The following is a 25,288-nucleotide window of genomic DNA, read 5'->3' as shown; positions in this document are numbered from 1 at the left end:
TTGTTACTTAGAATATGTTCCCCTAGTGTCCAAAAAACTCTAAATTAAGTCTTTAGTTACTTAGAATATGTTCCCCATACTAAAGTGTTACCAAAAACATATAATAACTTTGTCTTGATTTAGAAAAAAAAAAAGGAGGGTTCTGTGAATGCGCATATGAAACTGGTGAGGTTTGGTACCTCCAACAAGGTTAAGAACCACTGTTATAATGTAATGTATAGCATAGAGCTTAGTATAATTTAAACAATATTAATGTATGTATTATTGTTCATTCATGTCCAGGCTATCCATCACATATCCTGTAATTGTATTAAATTCCCTACTCACTTGCAATGCTTGTGTAAATTTGATCAATTATATATTCGGTATCTATTCATTTTACAATAGTATTGCGGGTGGATAATTTAAATACTTTTTTTTGTCAAGTTTAATAGAAATACAATTATTAAACATAAAATGGCCCTCCCCCTGAGTTTAACGCCCCTCTTTTGAGCCAATCGGTATCAGCTGCCGTCACAAAAGTGTTCCTCAAATTACATTTTCTTACCGATTAAGGTATTCAACATAAATATACATCTCTATTTATTATGTTCCAAGTAAATTGCAAAAAAAAGCAATGATCTAAACTTGTTTAAACTTACCTAAATCCAACCGCAACACGCTGTGACGTCACAGGCGTAATGACGTCACCGGCAACGCTGTCAAACCACTGCAGCGAAGAAGTAGGATCCTGGAACACGCATTAATTCCCCGAAGACAGGTAATTACACCCAAACCAGATGTCAATTTGTATTCAATCGAACAAACAAACACAGGCGAATATGGTACAACTGTGTCAAGAAACGCTTTGTCTTTCTAGTTGACACCAAGACGTCGTTAGCATGTAGCTAACGTTAAGTAAGACATGCTAGCACTGTTAGCCTAGCTTGTTTGTTTGTTTGTCATCGTTGTAAAATGCAGAATTCCAGTGTACCGTCTAGAATGTATAAATGTAGGATGTTTATCTTCTATAAAAGTAACTGTCGCGACTGTAGTTTGTACTAACACCGCACCCACATATAGTTAACAGGTGTAAACACACACTGAAGGTTATGGCACCTAATACTTGTTGCTGTCTGCAGCGTTCATTTCGACACAAATGCAATAGATAGTAAACAATGTGCTGCTGCAGTCGTTATGGGTTTAACAAAAGCATTTGACACAATTAATCATAGCATCTTAATAAACAAATCAGAACGACATGGCATCGGAGGGTTGGTCTTGAACTGGGTAAGAAGCAGAGGTGGGTAGTAATTCGTGCTACATTTACTCCGTTACATCGACTTGAGTAACTTTTGGGATAAATTGTACTTCTAAGAGTACTTGAGTATATTTATAGAGAAGAAACACTACTTTTACTCCGCTCCAATTATATACATTCAGCTCGCTACTGATTTTTATCGATCTGTTAATGCACGCTTTGTTTGTTTTGGTTTGTCAGACAGACCTTCAAAGTAGTATCTATCGCGTGCCTGCGTTTCACCAATCCAATCCAGTCACTGGTGACGTTTGACTCCGTTTCACCAATCAAACAGAGCCAGGTGGACACATGATTAACAAGCTTAAAGGCCTACTGAAATGACATGTTCTTATTTAAACGGGGATAGCAGATCCATTCTGTGTCATACTTGATCATTTCACGATATTGCCATATTTTTGCTGAAAGGATTTAGTAGAGAACATCGACGATAAAGTTCGCAACTTTTGGTCGCTGATAAAAAAAGCCTTGACTGTACCGGAAGTAGCGTGACGTCACAGGTTGAAGGGCTCCTCACATTTCCCCATTGTTTACACCAGCAGCGAGAGCGATTCGGACCGAGAAAGCGACGATTACCCCATTAATTTGAGCGAGGATGAAAGATTTGTGGATGAGGAACGTGAGAGTGAAGGACTAGAGTGCAGTGCAGGATGTATCTTTTTTCGCTCTGACCGTAACTTAGGTACAAGGGCTCATTGGATTTCACACTTTCTCCTTTTTCTATTGTGGATCATGGATTTCTATTTTAAACCACCTCTGATACTATATCCTCTTGAAAATGAGAGTCGAGAACGCGAAATGGACATTCACAGTGACTTTTATCTCCACGACAATACATCGGCGAAGCACTTTAGCTACGGAGCTAACGTGATAGCATCGGGCTTAAATGCAGATAGAAACCAAATAAATAAGCCCCTGACCGGAAGGATAGACAGAAGATCAACAATACTACCAAACTCTGGACCTGGAACCACACGGTTAATGCTGTCCAACCTGGCGAAGCCTAGCAATGCTGTTGCTAACGACGCCCTTGAAGCTAACTTAGCTATGGGACCTCGACAGAGCTATGCTAAAAACATTAGCTATCCACCTACGCCAGCCCTCATCTGCTCATCAACACCCGTGCTCACCTGCGTTCCAGCGATCGACGGCACGACGAAGGACTTCACCCGATCATCGATGCGGTCGGCGGCTAGCGTCGGATAGCGCGTCTGCTATCCAACTCAAAGTCCTCCTGGTTGTGTTGCTGTAGCCAGCCGCTAATACACCGATCCCACCTACAGCTTTCTTCTTTGCAGTCTCCATTGTTCATTAAACAAAATGCAAAAGATTCACCAACACAGATGTCCAGAATACTGTGGAATTTTGCGATGAAAACAGAGCTGTTTGTATTGGGGTACAATGTGTCCGAATACTTCCGCTTCAACCATTGATGTCACGTGCAAACGTCATCATACCTAGACGTTTTCAACCGGAAGTTTCCCGGGAAATTTAAAATTGCACTTTATAAGTTAACCTGGCCGTATTGGCATGTGTTGCAATGTTAAGATTTCATCATTGATATATAAACTATCAGACTGCATGGTCGGTTGTTGTGGGTTTCAGTAGGCCTTTAAGCTTACATGAACTCAACGTCAAATTTGAGGAAGCACATCGCGGTAAGTAACCTTAGTAGATATTTTGTCTGTCACCGTAGGCTGATGTTAGCTTCCCTGCTATGAATCACTGTCAAATGTACATTGTGTGGGGACATTTATTAACACACTGCAGCCTCATAGACACACACACGCACAGTCGCACACACACACATACACGCATGCATAGAAACACCAATCAGTGTGTTCCCAGGTGCAGCCCACACCTATCAGTTTATGGTTTGCGTAAAGGCTAACTTTTTATTTTCCTTTGTAATCTCTGCCTACTGAGCCTATGGTGCTGTTAAGTTATTGTGGCTCAATTTGCCTTAATTTTCTTTATGTTAATGTATTATTATTTAATATATATTATTGTTTTAGTTGCTTAAGAGATATTCCTGGCTCTGAATTTGCTCATTGCTATTTTTATGTTTTTGTGCATTATTTGTTGCCGTCATTAAACGAACAGGTTACTCATCAGTTACTCAGTACTTGAGTAGTTTTTTCACGACATACTTTTTACTTTTACTCAAGTAAATATTTGGGTGACTACTCCTTACTTTTACTTGAGTAATAAATCTCTAAAGTAACAGTACTCTTACTTGAGTACAATTTCTGGCTACTCTACCCACCTCTGGTAAGAAGCTACTTAACCAACAGGAAGCAATGTGTGAAGATAGGCTTCTACAGAGCTGACAATATCTTGTGGCGTACCTCAGGGATCAATACTCGGACCAAAATTGTTCAATCTCGATATAAATGACGTTTGTAAAGTTACAAAGGACTTAAAGTTAGTGTTATTTGCAGAGGTTTCAACTGCATTTTGTTCAGGAGAGAACACACAGAAGATAATACAAATAATAACAGAAGAAATGAACAAATGAAAAAGATGGTTTGACAAAAACAGATTATCTTTGAATCTCAGTAAAACTAATATAATGCTATTTGGTAACAGTAGAAGAGAAAGTCAAACACACATACAGATAGACAGAGTAGATATTGAAAGTAGGGCTGGGCGATATGGCCTTTTATTAATAACTCAATATTTTTAGGCCATGTCATGATACACGATATATATCTCGATATTTTGCTTTAGCCTTGAATTAACACTTGATGCATATAATCACAGCAGTATGATGATTCTATGTGTCTACATTAAAACATTCGTGTTCATACTGCATTAATATATCCTCATTTTAAACTTTCATGCAGAGAAGGAAATCACAACTAAGTCGATTTACCAAAACTGTATTTATTAAACAGTTATTAAGCAGTGGCACAAACATTCATGTAATTTCCAAAACAGAAAGTGCAAGATTGTCAGAGACATTTTAAAACAAGCTATTAGTGCACTTTTGTGCATGATGTCACTAAGATGACATATCAAAACAACACTATAAAGTGCACTTTTTGTACAGAACGCCACTACAATAGTTTAAAACAAATAAAGTGCACTTTTGTGCACGATGTCACACAATATATTTCAATAACTGTCAAATAAAAATGAGCTGCATAATAGGAAATCAAATAGTGTATGTACTTCACTATGTGGTAGGTTACTGCGGACGTTATCTCCTGTTTTTCACTATTTTTTTTCATACGGTGTTGACCTGGAAATGGAAGACGCCAGGCTCAATTGGGCCAGTGCCGGTTGCTTCAGCATTTTGTTGGCTGTGGCACCGGCCGAGATGTTGACATGTGGAGTTTCAAGCACTCCTTATTCTCTAGCGGGTGTCTTTTCAAATGATGCCACATAGTAGTGCTGCTACATTTTGTAGCAACGCTTTTGCCGCATACTTGACATATTACGGTTGTCTGTTCAACATCTTCCCGCTTGAAGCCAAACCACCGCCAGACGATGGACCCGTGCTGTTTTTCTTGGGAATTCATTCTTCTTCCTTCATATGTTACCAGATTCGCACCTTCTCTCTCTTGTATTACCACTCGCACCGTTCCGCTTGCACCTGCCACAGAAGTTAGCTGCCACAGCTAATTTTACTTATGGTACATTCCTGTCAGCTACCTCTCTGCTCGGCGAGAGCGTATGACGTTACACGCGCGACAGTATGTGACGTATGGTAAGGTGCGCTTGTTTTAAGTCTCTGTGCAAAGGAGAGACAATAAAGAGTAAGAAAAGCCTGCAGTGTAGTGCCCGCAGCTAAAAGCAACTGCGTGAGAACGTATACTCGAATACTCACGATAGTCATTTTTTACATTGCACAGAGACAAACCTGCGATATATCAAGTATATTCGATATATCGCCCAGTCCTAATTGAAAGGGTAAAAGAAAACACATTTTTGGGTGTAATAATAGATGATAAAATGAATTGGAAATCTCATGTAAAAAATATACAACATAAATTAGCAAGAAACACGTCAATAAGGAATAAAGCAAAACATGTTCTAGACCAAAAATCACTTCAATCCAATCCAATCCAATCCACTTTAGTTATATAGCACATTTACACAACAAGAATGTTTCCAAAGTGCTGCATAGCCATGTTAAAAATTCCGATATGGAGCGAGTTAAATCCATACATGTTGGTTTTGGAGGTGAGATATCAAACTATTATCTCACAAGGAAAAGCATCTGATTGGCCCTCCTTCGTAACTAACTCCCGGCCCCTCTTTCATATGTACGCTGTGATTTGATATATTCCGAACTTGTCCCACCCATCTGCAGGATGAAATTAAATATAATTGGATTTGATTTCTGACAACATTTTGGTCTCGTTTTTATTCGTTAACTAAAATATCAGTTAATTTTGTCATAGTTTTAGTCAACATGCATTTTGTTTTTGATTAGGTATAGTCAGAGGAAAATAGGTTGCTGACGATAACTAAGACAAAAAATATTTGTTAACAAAATTAACACGGTTTATGGCTGTAACAGAGTCTCTTTTTTTTTTGAATATACGATTTATTTAGGATTTAAAATTTTTACAACCACACATATACAGCAGTATACATTGAAATGTTGGCAATGTAAAGGCCCACAAAACAGGTGGAATGAGACAACAACAAGACATATATATATATATATATATATATATATATATATATATATATATATATATATATATATATATATATATATATATATATATATATATATATATATATATATATATATATATATATATTAGGGCTGCAACAACTAATCGATTATAAAAATAGTTGGCGATTAATTTAGTCATCGATTCGTTGGATCTATGCTATGCCCATGCGCATGGGCATAGCATAGTTTTAATTTTATTTAAATTTTTATTTTTATTTATTTTTTGTTGTTGTTTTTTGTTTTATATACCTTTATTTATAAACTGCAACATGTACAAACAGCTGAGAAACAATAATCAAAATAAGTATGGTGCCAGTATGCTGTTTTTTTCCAATAAAATACTGGAAAGGATAGAAATGTAGTTTGTCTCTTTTATCCGATTATTAATCGATTAATCGAAGTAAAAAATCTACAGATTAATCGTTTATCTTAATTAATCGTTAGTTGCAGCCCTAATATATATATATATATACATGTATGTATGTGTGTGTATATATATATATATATATATATATATATATATATATATATATATATATATATATATATATATATATATATATATATATATATATATATATATATATATACACACTACCGTTCAAAAGTTTGGGGTCACCCAAACAATTTTGTGGAATAGCCTTCATTTCTAAGAACAAGAATAGACTGTCGAGTTTCAGATGAAAGTTCTCTTTTTCTGGCCATTTTGAGCGTTTAATTGACCCCACAAATGTGATGCTCCAGAAACTCAATCTGCTCAAAGGAAGGTCAGTTTTGTAGCTTCTGTAACGAGCTAAACTGTTTTCAGATGTGTGAACATGATTGCACAAGGGTTTTCTAATCATCAATTAGCCTATTGAGCCAATGAGCAAACACATTGTACCATTAGAACACTGGAGTGATAGTTGCTGGAAATGGGCCTCTATACACCTATGTAGATATTGCACCAAAAACCAGACATTTGCAGCTAGAATAGTCATTTACCACATTAGCAATGTATAGAGTGTATTTCTTTAAAGTTAAGACTAGTTTAAAGTTATCTTCATTGAAAAGTACAGTGCTTTTCCTTCAAAAATAAGGACATTTCAATGTGACCCCAAACTTTTGAACGGTAGTATATATATATATATATATATGTATATATATATATATATATATACACACACACACACACACACACACACACACACACACACACACACACACACACACCCACATACACAAATAAAGTTAAGTATTATGAAAAAAAGAAACCAAAGGATACGCAGATATATACATGCATACATACATACATACATAAACTTCCACAAAAAAAAACCAAACAAAAAAAACCCCTACTTAATAATATAATTAAATTAGTGTGCGCCACTACCATTCCTTGGAACCTATAATGTTTAGCAAATAAACTGAGAATTTTAAGTTGATAATTGGGGTGTGCCTAAACAGCAGCGACAGCATCCAGGCTCAAAGAATCAACATGTTCCTGAAATGGTGGGGGGTGGGTGGCGGCTGGCATTCTTCCAGCGCATTAGAACGGCCCTAAGAAAAGCCACAAGATCGGCAAAATAGATCGGCAATGAAATGTTTGAGGTACCACTCCGAATAACGCCACTACCGGTGAGGGACGAATATGGACTGAGGTGACAGCTGAGAGTGAAAGAAACACAGATTTCCAAAACTGGGACAGGGCAGGGCAGGTCCAAAACATATGGGTAAGATCAGCTATCCCTTGATGACACCTATTTCAAATTTCATCCAGTCCAGGGAAAATGCAAGCCAGTTTGCTTTTGGACCAGTGGACTCTGTGTACCACCTTACATTATATGACCCTGTGCCTTGAACAGATAGAGGAGGAGTGGATTCGTTACAAAACCTGGTCCTAGGTATCTTTCTCCATTTCAATGTTGAGTGCCGCAGACAATGTTGCATGCAAATCACCAGTCACCATGAGGCAGGAACTGATGTCTGTATATAACTTAGAGATATTGCTCTTGGAATATGGATTTACCTCAAGTAGAGTCTGTCAGGGTTGCAGGTGGAATTTTGGGAAAACCAGGGAAGTGCTTAATTTGCAAATATCGGTAGAACTGGTTTCTATGAAGGCCAAATTTGTGGGCTAATTGATTGAAGGACGCAAATGTTTCATTAATGTAAAGATCACTAATGGATCGAATCCCGGCAGTCTTTCAGGCTACAAAGGCCATATCACTAACAGAGGGCGTAAATAAAGGGTTTAAGTAACAAAGTCTTTTTGCGTTGACTTTCTAGACGAATCTCCATTATGGCTCTGAGGAACGTGTGTCGCCTCTTGGCTCCATCACAGAGATGTACCATCCTTTCAATAGCTAGAGCTCAGGGCACTGCAGCACCTGCCAGGCGGGGTAAGTCAATAATTATACGAATAAATAGCAGAGAAGCTGCAAATATATGATCTGTCCATTTATTTAAACAGTGGAAATGTATCATATAACGTTTCTTTTTTTAACTGAACTTTCTCATTTGTGTATTTTTTCAGATGCAGAGAAGACTGAGAAATCAAAAGCACGTATGTTTGACAAAATGTTTTTTTTTTTTGCAGCGCTGCCAAGCCTCACGCTTAGAGCGCTAGAGTCACACAAATTAACCCATTCTTATGCCACACTTGACATTTATCACGCTTATATTCCCCCATTTGATACTCTATATTTTTTTCATAAATAAACGTTTTTTCTCGTTGCTTGCCGAAGTTTGAGTAACTCTGATTGATTGACCGAAAGAACCAATCCCAGAACAGCCTATGAATTCTTGTGCCTAAATCTAGCCAACCATGGAAGGCAACACACAATGTGAACCAATCAGAAGTAACGTAAGACGGGTCTTGGCGCCTCTAGCTTTCACACACACGTCAGCGCAGTGTTGTCAACTTGGTGACTTTCTCCCTAAATCTTACCAACTCTTTAGTGACTTTCTTTCTCAAAAGCGACAAATCTAGCAACCTTTTTGGATGTTTTGGAGACATGAAAGCGCGCATCACTCTGATGTCCTTAAAGTACAAGCGGTGCTGCCGTGAGCCTTTCCTCACAGGTGGTCGGTCCCCAGTCAACTGAATGTCTGCTCTTAGACAGCTTGTACTGGAAACACATTTTGTGGTACTTTTAAGCGCGATGACAATGACGTTCCATTCCAGTCAGCGTGGAAAGGAGACCCGCACCCACTTTTTCTGCCTTGGTTTACAGAGTGAAGTGTAACGGTTTCATCACTGTCACGCTTCAAATAAAAACAAACGTATCGTTCATGTTAATGAGCCAGTCAAGAGATTTGGTTCGTTCGTGAATATCACAGTCTTCTGATCAAATATCATACTTACATTTAACGATGTAGAACAAAGAAAAATACAACTAAACCAAGAAATCAACAGAAGAAAATTCATATACAATTTTAATCATAAATTGCATTTTTTTAAACTCATTTTTTATGTAGACTAGCATTAGGAGGCCATAGTGCAGGAGGACATCCGTCTTACGGTATAAATCGGTGTTAAAAAAAAGCAAATATTTTTCGAACGCATCCTGACTCTAAAGCAGTGGTTTTTTAACCTTGTTGGAGGTACCGAACCCCACCAGTTTCATATGCGCATTCACCGAACCCTTCTTTAGTGAAAAATAAAACTATTTTTTTCAAATTCAAGACAAAAGTTCTATGTTTTTGGTAACACTTTAGTATGGGGAGCATATTCTAAGTAACAAAGACTTAATTTAGAGTTTTTTGGACACTAGGGGAACATATTCTAAGTAACAAAGACTTAATTTAGAGTTATTTGGTTAGGGTTGGGGTTAGAGGGTTAGGACCAGGGTTAGAGGGTTAGGGTTATAATAAGGCCATGCAGAATAAGGCATTAATAAGTACTTAATAATGACTAGTTAAGAGCCAATATGTTACTAATTTGCATGTTAATAAGTAACTAATTAATGGTGAATATGTTCCCCATACTAAAGTGTTACCATGTTTTTTTTACTAGTGCACAAAATGAATTGTGCATGAACATCACCTTGTTCAAAGAACAAAACCAACACAGTGCATAAACGCACAACAAATTACACACCTGCAAATCAGTGTGACTTCTGCTGTTGCCGTATCCTTAATACGCCGATAGGGAAAAGTTTTTATTTACACGATGAGTCGGGTGTGTCTTGACCTCCGCCGAACCCCTAGGGTTCGATCGAACCCAGGTTAAGAACCACTGCTCTAAAATCTCACTCATGTAATTTTCTAAAACTTGGCAGCCCTGTTTTTTGAGATTGAAAAAGTATTCCCTACAATTCAAGATTGATCAATCTGTTGTGTGGTCCAAACAGCGAAGGTCAACTTCGACTGGCGTGACGCTCTGGACCTGGAGGGCCTACTGACAGAGGAGGAGGTCATGATCAGGGACTCCTTCAGAACCTACTGCCAAGACAAACTGATGCCTCGCATCGTTTTAGCCAACAGAAATGAAGGTAAATAATCCTTAGATGGTTTGTATTTCCTTAAAGTCGGGTTTGTTGTCAATATTCTGTACCTCGAAAACAGGCCATAAATGACATAAATGGTAGTAACCAGGTCTAAAAACGAAGTCAATATTGGTGACTTATTTCGGTGCTGAATGTATTAGTTTAATGGCACTGAAATAAGGCAACAATGAGCTATAGTTAGTGTTAGATGGCATTATCGTCTGATTCAGGGATTCTCAAACTGTGGTACATGAGCTCCATTTAGTGATACACCAAAAAAACTATTAAATATTGAAACATAGTGTTACTGTTCAAACTGTGTGTAATGTTACAGTGACCAAAACTATTAAATATAGTTTGATAAAATCTCTGCCTTGTTTTTAATGAATACCTGGGCCTACTATGCTACTGTATGGTCATTATGGTGGTACTTGGAGAGCCTAGTGTTTTCTGAAGTGGGACCACTGGTCTAATTTACATAATTGCCCATGACGAATGTGCATGTCATTTTTAAGGGCGTGCTCAAAGTGACATTTTGCAAGTCACGTCTTGTAAGTAGCTCTAGTTTGCTCAGTAAATGCGCAACCCTTGCATGTAGGAGAAACTAATAAACAGCAAGCTGTGACTGTAGTCTAACATCGCCACAATTGTGTAGTTAGTTGATGCAAATCTTTGTAGATGTTTAAGTCCGTTATTCTACAGCACAGGTCTCAAACTCAAGGCCCGGGGGCCAAATATGGCCCGCGAAAGCTTGGGAAAGTACTGTATGTGTCAATAAAGTATTTGATCTTTTCATAGTAAATATGTGTTCTTTCCATTTTGACAGATACAACCACATGTACTGCATGCAGTTGCTTAACTTGGATTATGTAAGCTTAAACTTCATTATGTAGCAGTGCAACAAATATTATATTATACATTCCAGAAAATTGTTATGTTAATAATTATTATATATTTTTTAGGTACACTGTTAAAAAAAAAAACGGGAGTTTTGAGGTAAAAAAAACTGGCAGCTCAGTCACCAGAATTGTACAGTAAAACACCCGTAGTACTGTTTTTCCATTTACAGTAAGACACAGTAAAAAAACAACCTTAAATTATACCATATAAAAAAACAGTTGAGACAGCAGAATTTTACAGTGGGAAAAAAAACAGTGGTTCCAGTTTTCAGTTTACTATATAATATGCTGTTAAAACCACTGTACATTGTACAGTAAATTTCCAGTGACTGAACTGCCAGTTTTTTTACCCAAAAACAATTTTTTTTTAATGTAGGTAAAAAACAAATGTAATGATGTAATTGCATATGCAATTGTGTAACAATATCATGAGGGGATTCCTTATACCGGTACATTTATATCCGTATTAATTTGCTGTTACAAGCAGCCGTCTGACAGGAGCCGTAACTGTGATGTGGCCCTCAATGAAAATGAGGGCCACATACATATGATGTCCTACAGCATATGTATGTAATAGTATGTATGTTAGAGGTGGGTATCTTTGGGCACCTCACGATTCGATTACGATTACGATTCAGGAGCTACTTTCCGATTAAAAATGGATTATTGATGCATCTTTGATTTATGTATATTGATGCAGTTTGAAATGTATTTTTGTATCACTTAACTTAAAAAAACAGTGCATTTGTAATAAGAAATTAAGTTAAATGAATTCCCACATTTATTGAATTAATGGAAATGTGCGCAAAACTAGAACAATAGAGCCCTATAATAAAGGAGCTGGTCGTATCTCTCTGTGAGGTGGCTCGCTGCAGTCAGCCAAATTTTAGAACCGTCTACATTACTTTACTTACGCTAAATAAATCGGTTACTGAGGTTTACTAATCGATTTTATAATTGTCCATGTCTGAATTGCGATGCATCTAAAAATCGATTATTTCCCCCACCTCTAATGAATGTACTGTATATATGTTTGTAAATTATATATGTATGCATACGAGTATGGAGAGATAGGAGTGTGTTTTTACACATTATAATTTTTTTGTACTTCTCTTTGTTATTCAACTTGTCTTTTCTTATTTTATTAATATATGACAGTCACTATAATTATTGTTAATTACTTTATAAAACAGATGCTATGTTAAAAGACAAGATATTGAATAATGTCAACCACCAGCAATCTCCTGCTGTCAAACTCAACCAAACTTGTGTTGTTTTCTTCCAGTTTTCCACAGAGAAATTGTGTCCGAAATGGGGGAGATGGGGGTCCTGGGTCCAACCATTAAAGGTAAGTGTGAACATGTTTCACGTGATGCAGAACAGCGACCACTGGATCTGAACATTAAAATCCCACAAATTGTTGCTCATCCAAACATTTTATCCATTTTTGATTCCATGTATCCTGTGTTTGACGTAAAGGGTACGGCTGTGCCGGAACAAGCTACGTGGCCTACGGTTTGATCGCCAGGGAAGTAGAAAGAGTGGACAGTGGCTATCGCTCTGCCATGAGTGTGCAGTCGTCACTCGTCATGTACCCCATCAATGCCTACGGCACTGAGGAGCAGAAACAGAAGTACCTGCCTAAGCTGGGTAGGCAGCGACAACCCATCTCTTTGATAAAAGGTCTTGGGAATTGGCTTTTCAGTACAGACTGAAGCCTTCAGTTCGGTGCAGATGTGTACTGAGTTCTCGCACGGTACGCACTAAGGGCCTTATGGAAAAGTCTGTCACTATGATGATTGCCCTTTGAGACATCTGTGATTAAGAGTTATATAAGTCAACTTTGATTGATTGATGCAGGCGTTCCCTGTCAGATCTGGCTTTGTGTGTATTCTCTCATAAACTAAAGTACTTTTTCCCCTATGTGCTTCTGAGGGTGCAATAAGGCCTGCAGCCCAGGAAGGTGAAACATACTGTGCTTGACGTTTCGATGCAGTGTACACCACACATAATAATATAACTTCCAGAAAGCTATCATATCTATTCTGATCTCTTCAACTTGAGGCACATGGAAACAGCCATTGAGATAAGGATAAAATGACCATAATGCCACTCTGAATTAACAAATCAAAAACCAAAATGCCCATCATTTACCTGGCTGTGGCTCTGCTTGAGTGGAAGAGAGACATCCTAGGGCTAACGGGAGCTCATTGCAGTCAACTATTTCATTTGGACTGATCATTGAACTATGCAACCATTTCATAGAAAACACACACTGTAGCGCAGTGCTAATCAACCTGCATTTTTTCAGAAAAAGAAACCTTGTAAATTGATACACTATCGCATCTAGTTTTTCTTCAAACATTTTATTTTAGGTAGTTTTGTGGTTACTGTACCGAAAATGAATTTGACCGTGACCTTACCACTCAGGTACGAACAGAACCTTGTGCATGCTGTACTTAACTCCTCTCGTGACTCAGACTGTTTCTTCCTGTGATCTTAGCACGGGGAGAGATTCTGGGTTGCTTCGGGCTGACTGAGCCAAATCACGGCAGCGACCCAAGCAGCATGGAGACCCGAGCCAAATACAACCCGTCCAGTCGTACCTACTCCCTCACAGGCTCCAAAACCTGGTGAGTGCTCCCTCCAAATACATCAAGCGAGTTGTTTTACCTAACATAAAGAATAATGGTGATTAATGATCATGTCAATATCGATCAAAATAATCGTGATCATTCATCGAGAAGCCCTTATATGAATGTACTTCATGTAGCGGTTGATTTAAGGACATAATTCACCACACCTGTTATTTGACTTTGTCATCTCATTCACCGTACTGTTCTATTGTGTACATGACAATGTTGTTCTTTGTGTGCAGTTAAGAGCGAGTAATTCGGCGCGGCCCCTTTAAGTGGCCGTCAGTAGATTCTCACAAAGGTGGGGGTTTGTTGTTCCCGCGATATTTGAGTGTTTGTGATGAAAGCGTTCATTCTTGCTTGTGCTTTGATTAATAAACGACGCACAAGTTTTTGTGTGTCAACTACACGTCAAGTTGTTTATCTTTCACGCTACGAGCACAACATTCAAAACTTAACCTGCATGAAAAATGGAGAAGTGAAACATGACACAATGTTTTTTCTTTTTCCTCTGCTGTACAAACTTTAGATAATGTTTGAATGAGATCTTAAAATTAGGATGATCACTTTAAGTACCTGAAAATTAAAAGTACCTTTTTAAAAAGGTGTTTTAACCCCTAATTTATACAAATACCTGTCTCTATGATGGATCCAAAAACTACAACCACTCTAGTAATGGTGTTGTTAAATTAATACATCTCTGTCAGGTATTATTATTATTTTGTAAAGACTAAATACTTTAAACCTATTGTGTCAGAGAGTTTTTAAGTGTGACATGGGCCGGAAGACACAGCAGATGGAGAAGAAACACCATTTTTAAGCCTGTTGAATTTATTTTAGTTTTGTCAAAGGCATAATTAATAGACTTTTAGTTCCTCCAGTGAGTGAATAAACTAAACTGCTCCAGAAAATCTGTTTTTCAGGTTTTAGAGGAGGACCCACTGGTATTATATTGTCTGACTTCTCTATTTTTTCTTTGGAAATTAAAAGTTTTTATTGCGTGGTAGTATAATGTCATTTAACATCCACACGGGGGTGCTCTTTAAATTCTAAAGTGGTTGTGATTATTATGTGATGCAAATAACATATTATAACATCATTGGAATATTTTTTTTAGGAAAAAAGTTTAAAAAAGAATATATTTTTCAAGAAAAAAATATTTTTCAAAATGTTTTAATTGCAGAGAAGTGTTATGTTATCAAACATCCACACGGTGGAGCTCTTTACACTTCAAATAAGGATTTTGAGTTGTCTGACCATTTGGTGACACTAATTACGTCTTCTACAGCTACTAAAATAAATACAAACATTAATAAAACCAAATGATGAAAACATTTGGTATTGAATTAAAATCAATACTATTACAAAAAAAAGGGAGTATTGTCATTTGTCTTATCATTTTGTGTGATGCCAATAACGTGTTCATACCAGTGACGTGCAGTGAGGTTCATGGCTGGTGAGGCACTGACTTCATCACAGTAAGATTTACAAACATATGAACCCTAAAGAGTATCTTATTCACCATTTGATTGGCAGCAGTTAACGGGTTATGTTTAAAAGCTCATACCAGCATTCTTCCCTGCTTGGCACTCAGCCTCAAGGGTTGGAATTGGGGGTTAAATCACCAAAAATTATTCCCGGGCGCGGCGCCGCTGCTGCCCACTGCTCCCCTCACCTCCCAGGGGGTGATCAAGTGATGGGTCAAATGCAGAGGACAAATTTCACCACACCTAGTGTGTGTGTGACAATCATTGGTACTTTAAAGGCATACTGAAATGAAATGTTCTTATTTAAACGGGGATAGCAGATCCATTCTATGTGTCATACTTGATCATTTCGCGATATTGCCATATTTTGCTGAAAGGATTTAGTAGAGAACATCGACGATAAAGTTCGCAACTTTTGGTCGCTGATAAAAAAAAGCCTTGCCTGTACCGGAAGTAGCGTGACGTCGCAGGTTGAGGGGCTCCTCACATTTCCCCATTGTTTACACCAGCGATTCGGACCGAGAAAGTGACGATTACCCCATTAATTTGAGCGAGGATGAAAGATTTGTGGATGAGGAACGCGAGAGTGAAGGACTAGAGTGCAGTGCAGGACGTATCTTTTTTTGCTCTGACCGTAACTTAGGTACAAGGGCTCATTGGATTCCACACTTTTTCCTTTTTCTATTGTGGATCACTGATTTGTATTTTAAACCACCTCGGATACTATATCCTCTTGAAAATGAGAGTCGAGAACGCGAAATGGACATTCACAGTGACTTTTATCTCCACGACAATACATCGGCGAAGCACTTTAGCTACGGAGCTAACGTGATAGCATCATGCTTAAATGCAGATAGAAACAAAAGAAATAAGCCCCTGACTGGAAGGATAGACAGAAGATCAACAATACTACCAAACACTGGACCTGTAACCACACGGTTAATGCTGTACCGCCTGGCGAAGCCTAGCAATGCTGTTGCTAACGACGCCATTGAAGCTAACTTAGCTACGGGACCTCGAAAGAGCTATGCTAAAAACATTAGCTCTCCACCTACGCCAGCCCTCATCTGCTCATCAACACCCGTGCTCACCTGCGTTCCAGCGATCGACGGCGCGACGAAGGACTTCACCCGATCATCGATGCGGTCGGCGGCTAGCGTCGGATAGCGCGTCTGCTATCCAACTCAAAGTCCTCCTGGTTGTGTTGCTGCAGCCGGCCGCTAATACACCGATCCCACCTACAGCTTTCTTCTTTGCAGTCCATTGTTAATTGAACAAATTGCAAAAGATTCACCAACACAGATGTCCAGAATACTCTGGAATTTTGCGATGAAAACAGAGCTGTTTGTATTGGGATACAATGTGTCCCAATACTTCCGCTTCATAGATGTTTTCAACCGGAAGTTTCCCGGGAAATTTAAAATTGCACTTTATAAGTTAACCTGGCCGTATTGGCATGTGTTGCAATGTTAAAATTTCATCATTGATATATAAACTATCAGACTGCGTGGTCGGTAGTAGTGGGTTTCAGTAGGCCTTTAACTTAACTTTAACTTTACACATACATACTGTAGCACACAAAAAAGCACATTTAATAAAAAAAACATTATTATGGTCTTACCTTTACTTATAAATTAAGTCCATGCGCCGCTGTTGTGCTGGATTAATGCACCCCCGCCATAGAATGCACCCCCTGACGGGAGTGTTATATCAACTAAAGCCCACACTTAAACTTTCCACGTGCAAGATTGAATCTATTTAAAAAAGTTATTTAATAAGAAGCCAAAAAGTGCAAAAACAATAATGTTCGTGTTGGAGGAGTTGTGAATGAATGAAATATGAAATCCGTGCTACAGTCTGCAGGTGTACCTAATGTTGTGGCCCTGCGGTCATTCACAACTCCTCCAACACGAACATTATTGTTTTTGCACTTTTTGGCTTCTTATTAAATAACTTTTTTAAATAGATTCAATCTTGCACGTGGAAAGTTTAAGTGTGCGCTTTAGTTGATATAACACTCCCGTCAGGGGGTGCATTCTACGGCAGGGGTGCATTCTCTACCACCAGGAGACGGGATTACTGCGAGCCTCAGTCTTCGCAGCAGTTTTATGATTGCTCAGCACAAGAAATACGTTGAACACATACAGTTGTTGACAAAATACAATGTACATTATATACTCCAGCTAACTAAACTATGGAAATGTATAATATAGTTCATATAGCAATACGGTCTCACTGCACAGCAGGCCAGCAGTTAGCTGAGTCCGCAATCCATGTTGAGGCACAACTGAGTGACGTGCCTCAACTGGCTGCTGATCACAGCAAGTCTCTTCTTAGTATTTGAACGGCAAATGTGAAAATTCAGCGATTTTGAATACAAATAATCTAAAACTGGTGAAGTTAAATTGAAAATAACTTTATAGTATAATCACTGGATACATATAACAATTTCATTAATTTTTTTTCTTTTTAAATTTTTTTTCTTTCCATGATGGCACATGAGGCCCTGCCTCCAGTGACTGCACATCACTGGTTCATACATATTACCTACCGAAAAACAAAACATTGATATATAGGTATACACAGTACATACAATCAATGGATAGTACATTTATAAAGAAATGTACTCGGTATTTGTTTTCATCTCACAAAAATAGTTTTGCAATACAGTATATAATATAATTGGCATGATCAGATAATATTCAAGTTTAAAATATGCATTGTTTTCCGTCAAAATTGAAAGAACGAATGCATTTCGGACTATAAGTCGCAGTTTTTTTCATAGTTTGGGGGTGCGACTTATACTCAGGAGCGACTTATGTGTGAAATTATTAACACATTACCGTAAAATATCAAATAATATTATTTAGCTCAGTCACGTAAGAGACTAGACGTATAAGATCTCATCGGATTTAGCGATTAGGAGTGACAGATTGTTTGGTGAGCGTATAGCATGTTCTATATGTTATAGTTATTTGAATGACTCTTACCATAATATGTTACGTTAACATACCAGGCACGTTCTCAGTTGGTTATTTATGCCTCATATAACGTACACTTATTCAGCCTGTTGTTCACTATTCTTTATTTATTTTAAATTGCCTTTCAAATGTCTATTCTTGGTGTTGGGTTTTATCAAATAAATTTCCCCAAAAAATGCGACTTATACTCCAGTGCGACTTATATATGTTTTTTTCCTTCTTTATTATGCATTTTCGGGCCAGTGCGATTTATACTCCGGTGCAATTTATACTCCGAAAAATACGGTACCTAAAAAAAACAGATTATCTTTAGTTAAGATGCTGACATCTTCATTTGTATCAGTGTTTAAACAAAATAAAATACTACAAATACTTGTACAAATGAAATACATTTAAAAAAAATAATAAAATCACTTCAGTATCTTCAGTTGTCTGATATGATTATGTGATGTTAACATCATCATGCAAGTTATCTAATAAAAAAGTTATATATAATGAAAAAAATGACTCCAAAACTGAATAAAAATGTATTAATAAGACTACATAAAAGAGTATACTTAGTTGACTGATGAGTGTTATATGACGGTAAACTATTCATACCTACTGAAATAAAATAATGGTAACAAATACAAATAATGAATTAAAAACTGAATAAAAATGTACCAATAAGACTACCAAAAAGAGTACCGGTATATTTAGTTGACTGATGAGTATTATATGACGGTAAACTATTCATACCTACTGAAATAAAATAATGGAAAAAAATACAAATCAAGAATTGTATTATTTACTGAAGCTGTAGCCTGAATGAATAATAATAGTTTCATGCTGTTCCCACCTGCAGGATCACCAACTCCCCGGTGGCAGACGTTGCGGTGGTTTGGGCCAAGTGTGACGACGGCAGAGTCCGCGGCTTCATCCTGGAGCGTGGCATGAAAGGCCTGTCCACTCCAAAGATCGAGGGAAAGTTCTCCCTGAGAGCATCTGCCACCGGCATGATCCTCATGGACGAGGTGGAGGTTCCAGAGGAGAACCTGCTTCCTCATGTGTCCGGCCTGGGGGTGAGTGGAGGAAATGGAGCATCCTTCTTGTGCAAAGATCCTCACCTTCCTGTGGTCACTGCCAGGGCCCGTTTGGTTGCTTGAACAACGCTCGTTACGGCATCGCGTGGGGAGCTCTCGGGGCTGCGGAGTTCTGCTTCCACGCGGCTCGCCAGTACACACTCGACAGGTCCTCTTTGCGTGTACATTTTGAGCACCCGCTGAACTCACTCAACTTTGAACCGGCTTCTCCTCCTGTAAACCAGGATCCAGTTCGGCGTGCCGCTCGCCAGGAACCAGCTGATGCAGAAGAAGATGGCCGACATGTTGACAGAGATCACCATCGGCTTGCATTCATGTCTGCAGCTGGGGAGACTCATCGAGGACAAAAAGTCAGTTAAGATGTTCTAAGTCTGTAGAGATGTTTTATATGTTACAGACCACACTTGAAGATACAAAAATCCTGCATTGAACAGTTTTGATCTTTGTGTGTGTGATGTACTACAATGATAAACACAGCACATCACATACCGTATTTTTCGGACTATAAGTCGCAGTTTTTTTTCATAGTTTGGCCGGGGGTGCGACTTATACTCAGGAGCGACATATGTGTGAAATTATTAACACATTACCGTAAAATATCAAATAATATTATTTAGCTCATTCACGTAAGAGACTAGACGTATAAGATTTCATGGGATTTAGCGATTAGGAGTGACAGATTGTTTGGTAAACGTATAGCATGTTCTATATGTTATAGTTATTTGAATGACTCTTACCATAATATGTTACGTTAACATACCAGGCATGTTCTCAGTTGGTTATTTATGCCTCATATAACGTACACTTATTCAGCCTGTTGTTCACTATTCTTTATTTATTTTAAATTGCCTTTCAAATGTCTATTCTTGGTGTTGGGTTTTGTCAAATAAATTTCCCCCAAAAATGCGACTTATACTCCAGTGCGACTTATATATGTTTTTTTTCCTTCTTTATTATGCATTTTCGGCCGGTGCGACTTATACTCCGGAGCGACTTATACTCCGAAAAATACGGTACATAACGACTCTATTCCTCTAAGGCTATGTCTACACTAAGTCGGATAACCCCTTAAAGGAATAATTATTTAGCCTAAGCCCTGTGTCAGCCACACTAAACAAGCGTTTAAGGTTCCCCTCCTCTGACAATTTTTTACTCGAGTAAGCGCGCCGTGTATTTCTTGAATCTCCGGCTCTTAGCTTTGTATGGACTCATTGATCGTTTACAAAGTGAGTTCAGAGAGGAAGTGACGCCAGAAAGACCGCGCCCCACACAGGAAGTGACGTCAGAAAGAACGCGCCACAGCCAGCTTCGTAATAAAGCGGTTTCGTAACTCGGAGCTAACCACTGGAAATATGGAGGCAAGTCATCCAGACATGCCCGTGTTTCTCCTTCTTCTACATGTACAGACGCTTGTGGAAATCACACATGAACACCTTAAGAGAAAGCGATTGCAGCTATTTGGGATACAACACTTCGAGAAAACTTTCAAATGTCCAGGGCAGCTGTAATTCTACTTACCGAAAAACTTTGTCCATTTGTCGAAGGAGAGACAACGAGAATGCGGGCTCCCGTGGATGTGATAAAAAAAAGATAGCGTGTGCTTTGTATCACCTGGCTGTCGAGGGAAGACTAACTACGGAAAACAGCAAATGGTTTTAGACTGGCAAAGCAGACTGTATCAGTTAATGTCCGCCATGTATGTCGCGGACTCAATGTCTAGGTCCAGAGTATATAAAGTCACCAAAAAGGAATGAACAATGAAGGTGAAGGCAAAAGAGTAAGGAGTGTCTTGACCAGATATCTACATCCCTAGATTGATTGTTGTCAAATGTTCTTTGTCACATTGTTTACTTTCACTTGTCCATTAAAGATTTGATTAATTTATGATGGCTCAGGTGCGATTCACTACAATAGGGCCCCACAGCACACTGGATTCCAGTTCATTGAAATACCACAACTCTGGTTATTGTTCAGATAAGTTCCATTTAAAAACTGGCACACAAAGCAACACTGGAGGTGACTATGACGTGCGTATTAGGTCGTGTTGCGCCAGCTGACGGAGGGGGTTAGGGGGTCTTAAACGACCATTGTGTGTGTGTGTGGACTCGGATAAGGTTAGGTGGGATTTACCCTGGATAACCTTAGCTGGCTTAGTGTAAACAGGGCCTAAGTAGTACAGTAGAACTTAAATTTAAGAGCTTAATTGGACTCAAAACACTTGTACAGTATGTCATATTGTCTTCTATTGAAATTAATTGAAATCAATTCAGTTGGTGTTTGGACCCTCAAAACAGCACACTTTTGACATGTACCACACCTTTTAAAAAGAAAAATTAACTTCTGTAAACTGATTATGTTTATTACCTAATCAGCTCCTGTATCGGCTCTCATTAGATGCAAGTGTACTTAGAGTGATGTGCAACGCGACACACTCATAAAAACTGTTTATCAAGTTCAGTCAATCAAATCAATGGTATTTGTGTTTTTTTCTGAGCAGGGCGGCCCCAGAGATGATCTCCATGCTGAAGAGGAACAGCTGCGGTAAAGCTTTGGACATGGCCAGGCAGGCCCGAGACATGCTGGGAGGAAACGGCATCGCCGATGAATATCACGTCATTCGCCATGTCATGAACCTGGAGGCTGTCAACACGTATGAAGGTGAGGAGTGTTGCTTCATGTTTATATTAGAGGTCCACCCATGTTGTTTTTTTCAGGGCCGATGCCGATTATTAGTAGTCAAGGCGGCCGTTAGCCGATATTTGGAGTAAAAGTTGTTTAAACATGTATAGCATACGTCAGTAAACAGCTGGACAAGGCTTTACCGTATTTTTCGGACTATAAGTCGCAGTTTTTTTCATAGTTTGGCCGGGGGTGCGACTTATACTCAGGAGCGACTTATGTGTGAAATTATTAACACATTACCGTAAAATATCAAATAATATCGTTTAGCTCATTCACGTAAGAGACTAGACGTATAAGATTTCATGGGATTTAGCGATTAGGAGTGACAGATTGTTTGGTAAACGTATAGCATGTTCTATATGTTATAGTTATTTGAATGAGTCTTACCATAATATGTTACGTTAACATGCCAGGCACGTTCTCAGTTGGTTATTTATGCCTCATATAACGTACACTTATTCAGCCTGTTGTTCACTATTCCTTATTTATTTTAAATTGCCTTTCTAAGTCTATCTGATAGCTCAGTCACAGCTCTTTTTATTACCAAATATGTGTTATATGTGTTTTATGTCGCACGTTTGCACCAAGAAAAATTCCTAGTTTGTGAACCCGTTCTCAAACAATTGCAATAAAACTATTCTGATTCTGATTCTGAAATGTCTATTCTTGGTGTTGGGTTTTATCAAATAAATTTCCCCAAAAAATGCGACTTATACTCCAGTGCGACTTATATATGTTTTTTTCCTTCTTTATTATGCATTTTCGGCCGGTGCGACTTATACTCCGGAGCGACTTATACTCCAAAAAATATGGTAATACTGGTATCATATGTGTATATATTGTAATCTGCTGATGTCATTATGTTGTAGGAAAAAAAGAGGCCAATACAGATTTAAAAAAATAAATAAAAAAAGGCCTATACCAATATACAGTACGTCAAAATGGCAAATATCGGCGCCAATAATCTGTGGAATGAAACATATGTGCCCCCTCAGGTACCCATGATATCCACGCCTTGATCCTGGGCAAAGCCATCACTGGACTGCAGTCCTTCACTGTGGACAATTAGACCCAAATTCTCTCTGCTGCTTTCCAACAGCTGCTGCCAGCTCTCATGTATGTGTGAGTAGACCATAACGCCTATTTAATATTTGCAGAGGAATATTTTTGTAATTTCACATAAATGCAGTGATTTTTGTCAAGTAATTTGGTTACTGAAGTCTGCCAAGATAAGATCAAAACATCTCAACTGTTGATGGGCAGATGATGCTACAAGCACTTTATTGTTTTTTGTCCAAGACGATTATGACTTTGCATGACTTGCCACAGGTCATCATTTTTGCTTTGAAATAAAAACTATTTTAACAGTTCATATATTCTTCTTTTTAGGTGATGTTACATCCATCCATTTTTTATACAGCTTACAGTACAGTGTCACCAAGGAGCTGGAGCCTATCCCAGCTGACTTGCATTGATTGCCATCTAACCAATTTCATCAATCAGCTAGAGAAGAATGCAAACATTGGCATATGTTTATTTTTCTTTAATTATTAAATATATATGTATTTGTATGTGTATGTAAATATATACATATACGCATATATACACCGTAATTTCCGGACTATAAGCCGCACCTGACTATAAGCCGCATCAGCTAAATTTAGGGGAAAATACAGATTGCTCCATATATAAGCCGCACCCGACTATAAGCCGCAGGGTTTTGATGTGTAATTACCGTAGTATATAGGGGTTCCTGCTACCACGGAGGGGATTGTTGGGACAGAGATGACTGTTTGGGAACGCAAAGCGTCCCATTTATTAACAATAAATCTTTCAATCATGCAATCAAACTTTCACATCTTTGACATGGCGAACAGCATTCATGCAGAGTACAAATAATACAACGGTGCAAAGTAATACAAAGTGCTCGCCTGTACGTTATCAAAATAACCAGCCTACCGGTATATGAAAAGTCAGTCTTTAATCATTGTGTCATCGTCTTACTCCTGCGTACTAAAACCACCGAAATCCTCTTCGTCGGTGTCGGAGAAGAACAAGCCGTATATAAGCCGCACCGTTGTATAAGCCGCAGGGACCAGAACGAGGGGAAAAAGTAGCGGCTTATAGTCCGGAAATTACGGTACATATACACGTGTATATATACATATATGTATATACACACATATACGTATACAGATATATATGTACATATATACACACGCATATGTATATATATATACATATATACAGATATATATGTACATATATACACGCATATGTGTATATATACACATATACATACATATATACACATATGTATATACACACACACATATATATATATATACATACATATATACACGTATACATTTGTGTACAGTATCTATCAATAACTATTGATTTTTTTATGACCTATTGAAAAAGAGGAACCAGGGGAAAATATATTAAATGTAAATTTTTTTATTTCAAATGTAACTTTCCTCTGATTATAAGCTATCCAGGCAGAAAGGAAAGGGAACGTCAACACAAGCACTCAAATAATGTAAACACAATTCTAAAATCACATTGACCACTAACCAATGATCTCTTCAAATTAAGGTGCAAAAATAAATCATATGTAAGAAAAAGCTTAATAAAGTGTAACAAAATGTTGAGTTTATTTCCAACATGCATGCATACAACATGATACATCACACATGCATGCATACAACATGATACATCACACATGCATGCATACAACATGATACATCACACATGCATGCATACAACATGATACATCACACATGCATGCATACAACATGATACATCACACATGCATGCATACAACATGATACATCACACATGCATGCATACAACATGATACATCACACATGCATGCATACAACATGATACATCACACATGCATGCATACAACATGACACATCACACATGCATGCATACAACATGATACATCACACATGCATGCATACAACATGACACATCACACATGCATGCATACAACATGATACATCACACATGCATCATGCATACAACATGATACATCACACATGCATCATGCATAC

At 38.1% G+C, this 25,288-nt stretch overlaps 1 protein-coding gene across 1 annotated transcript; it reads left to right on the top strand.

The window, feature by feature from the left end:
- Positions 1–665: 665 nt before the first annotated feature.
- On the top strand, positions 666–23,596 carry LOC133642328 (glutaryl-CoA dehydrogenase, mitochondrial-like). The gene is made up of 12 exons (XM_062036452.1): positions 666–760; positions 8,259–8,371; positions 8,506–8,535; positions 10,325–10,465; positions 12,644–12,706; positions 12,838–13,008; positions 13,862–13,991; positions 19,307–19,523; positions 19,589–19,692; positions 19,769–19,894; positions 22,042–22,202; positions 23,222–23,596. Exons 2-12 carry the CDS (start codon positions 8,272–8,274, stop codon positions 23,293–23,295), a joined length of 1,317 nt encoding a protein of 438 aa, XP_061892436.1. The 5' UTR covers positions 666–760; positions 8,259–8,271; the 3' UTR covers positions 23,296–23,596.
- The last annotated feature ends 1,692 nt before the right edge of the window (positions 23,597–25,288 follow it).

Source organism: Entelurus aequoreus, linkage group LG25 (genome assembly GCF_033978785.1).
Source record: "Entelurus aequoreus isolate RoL-2023_Sb linkage group LG25, RoL_Eaeq_v1.1, whole genome shotgun sequence".
NCBI classification, from domain to species: Eukaryota; Metazoa; Chordata; class Actinopteri; order Syngnathiformes; family Syngnathidae; genus Entelurus; species Entelurus aequoreus.
Note: the sequence above shows the minus strand (reverse complement) of the source record. Positions and strands in the feature narration are given on the sequence as shown.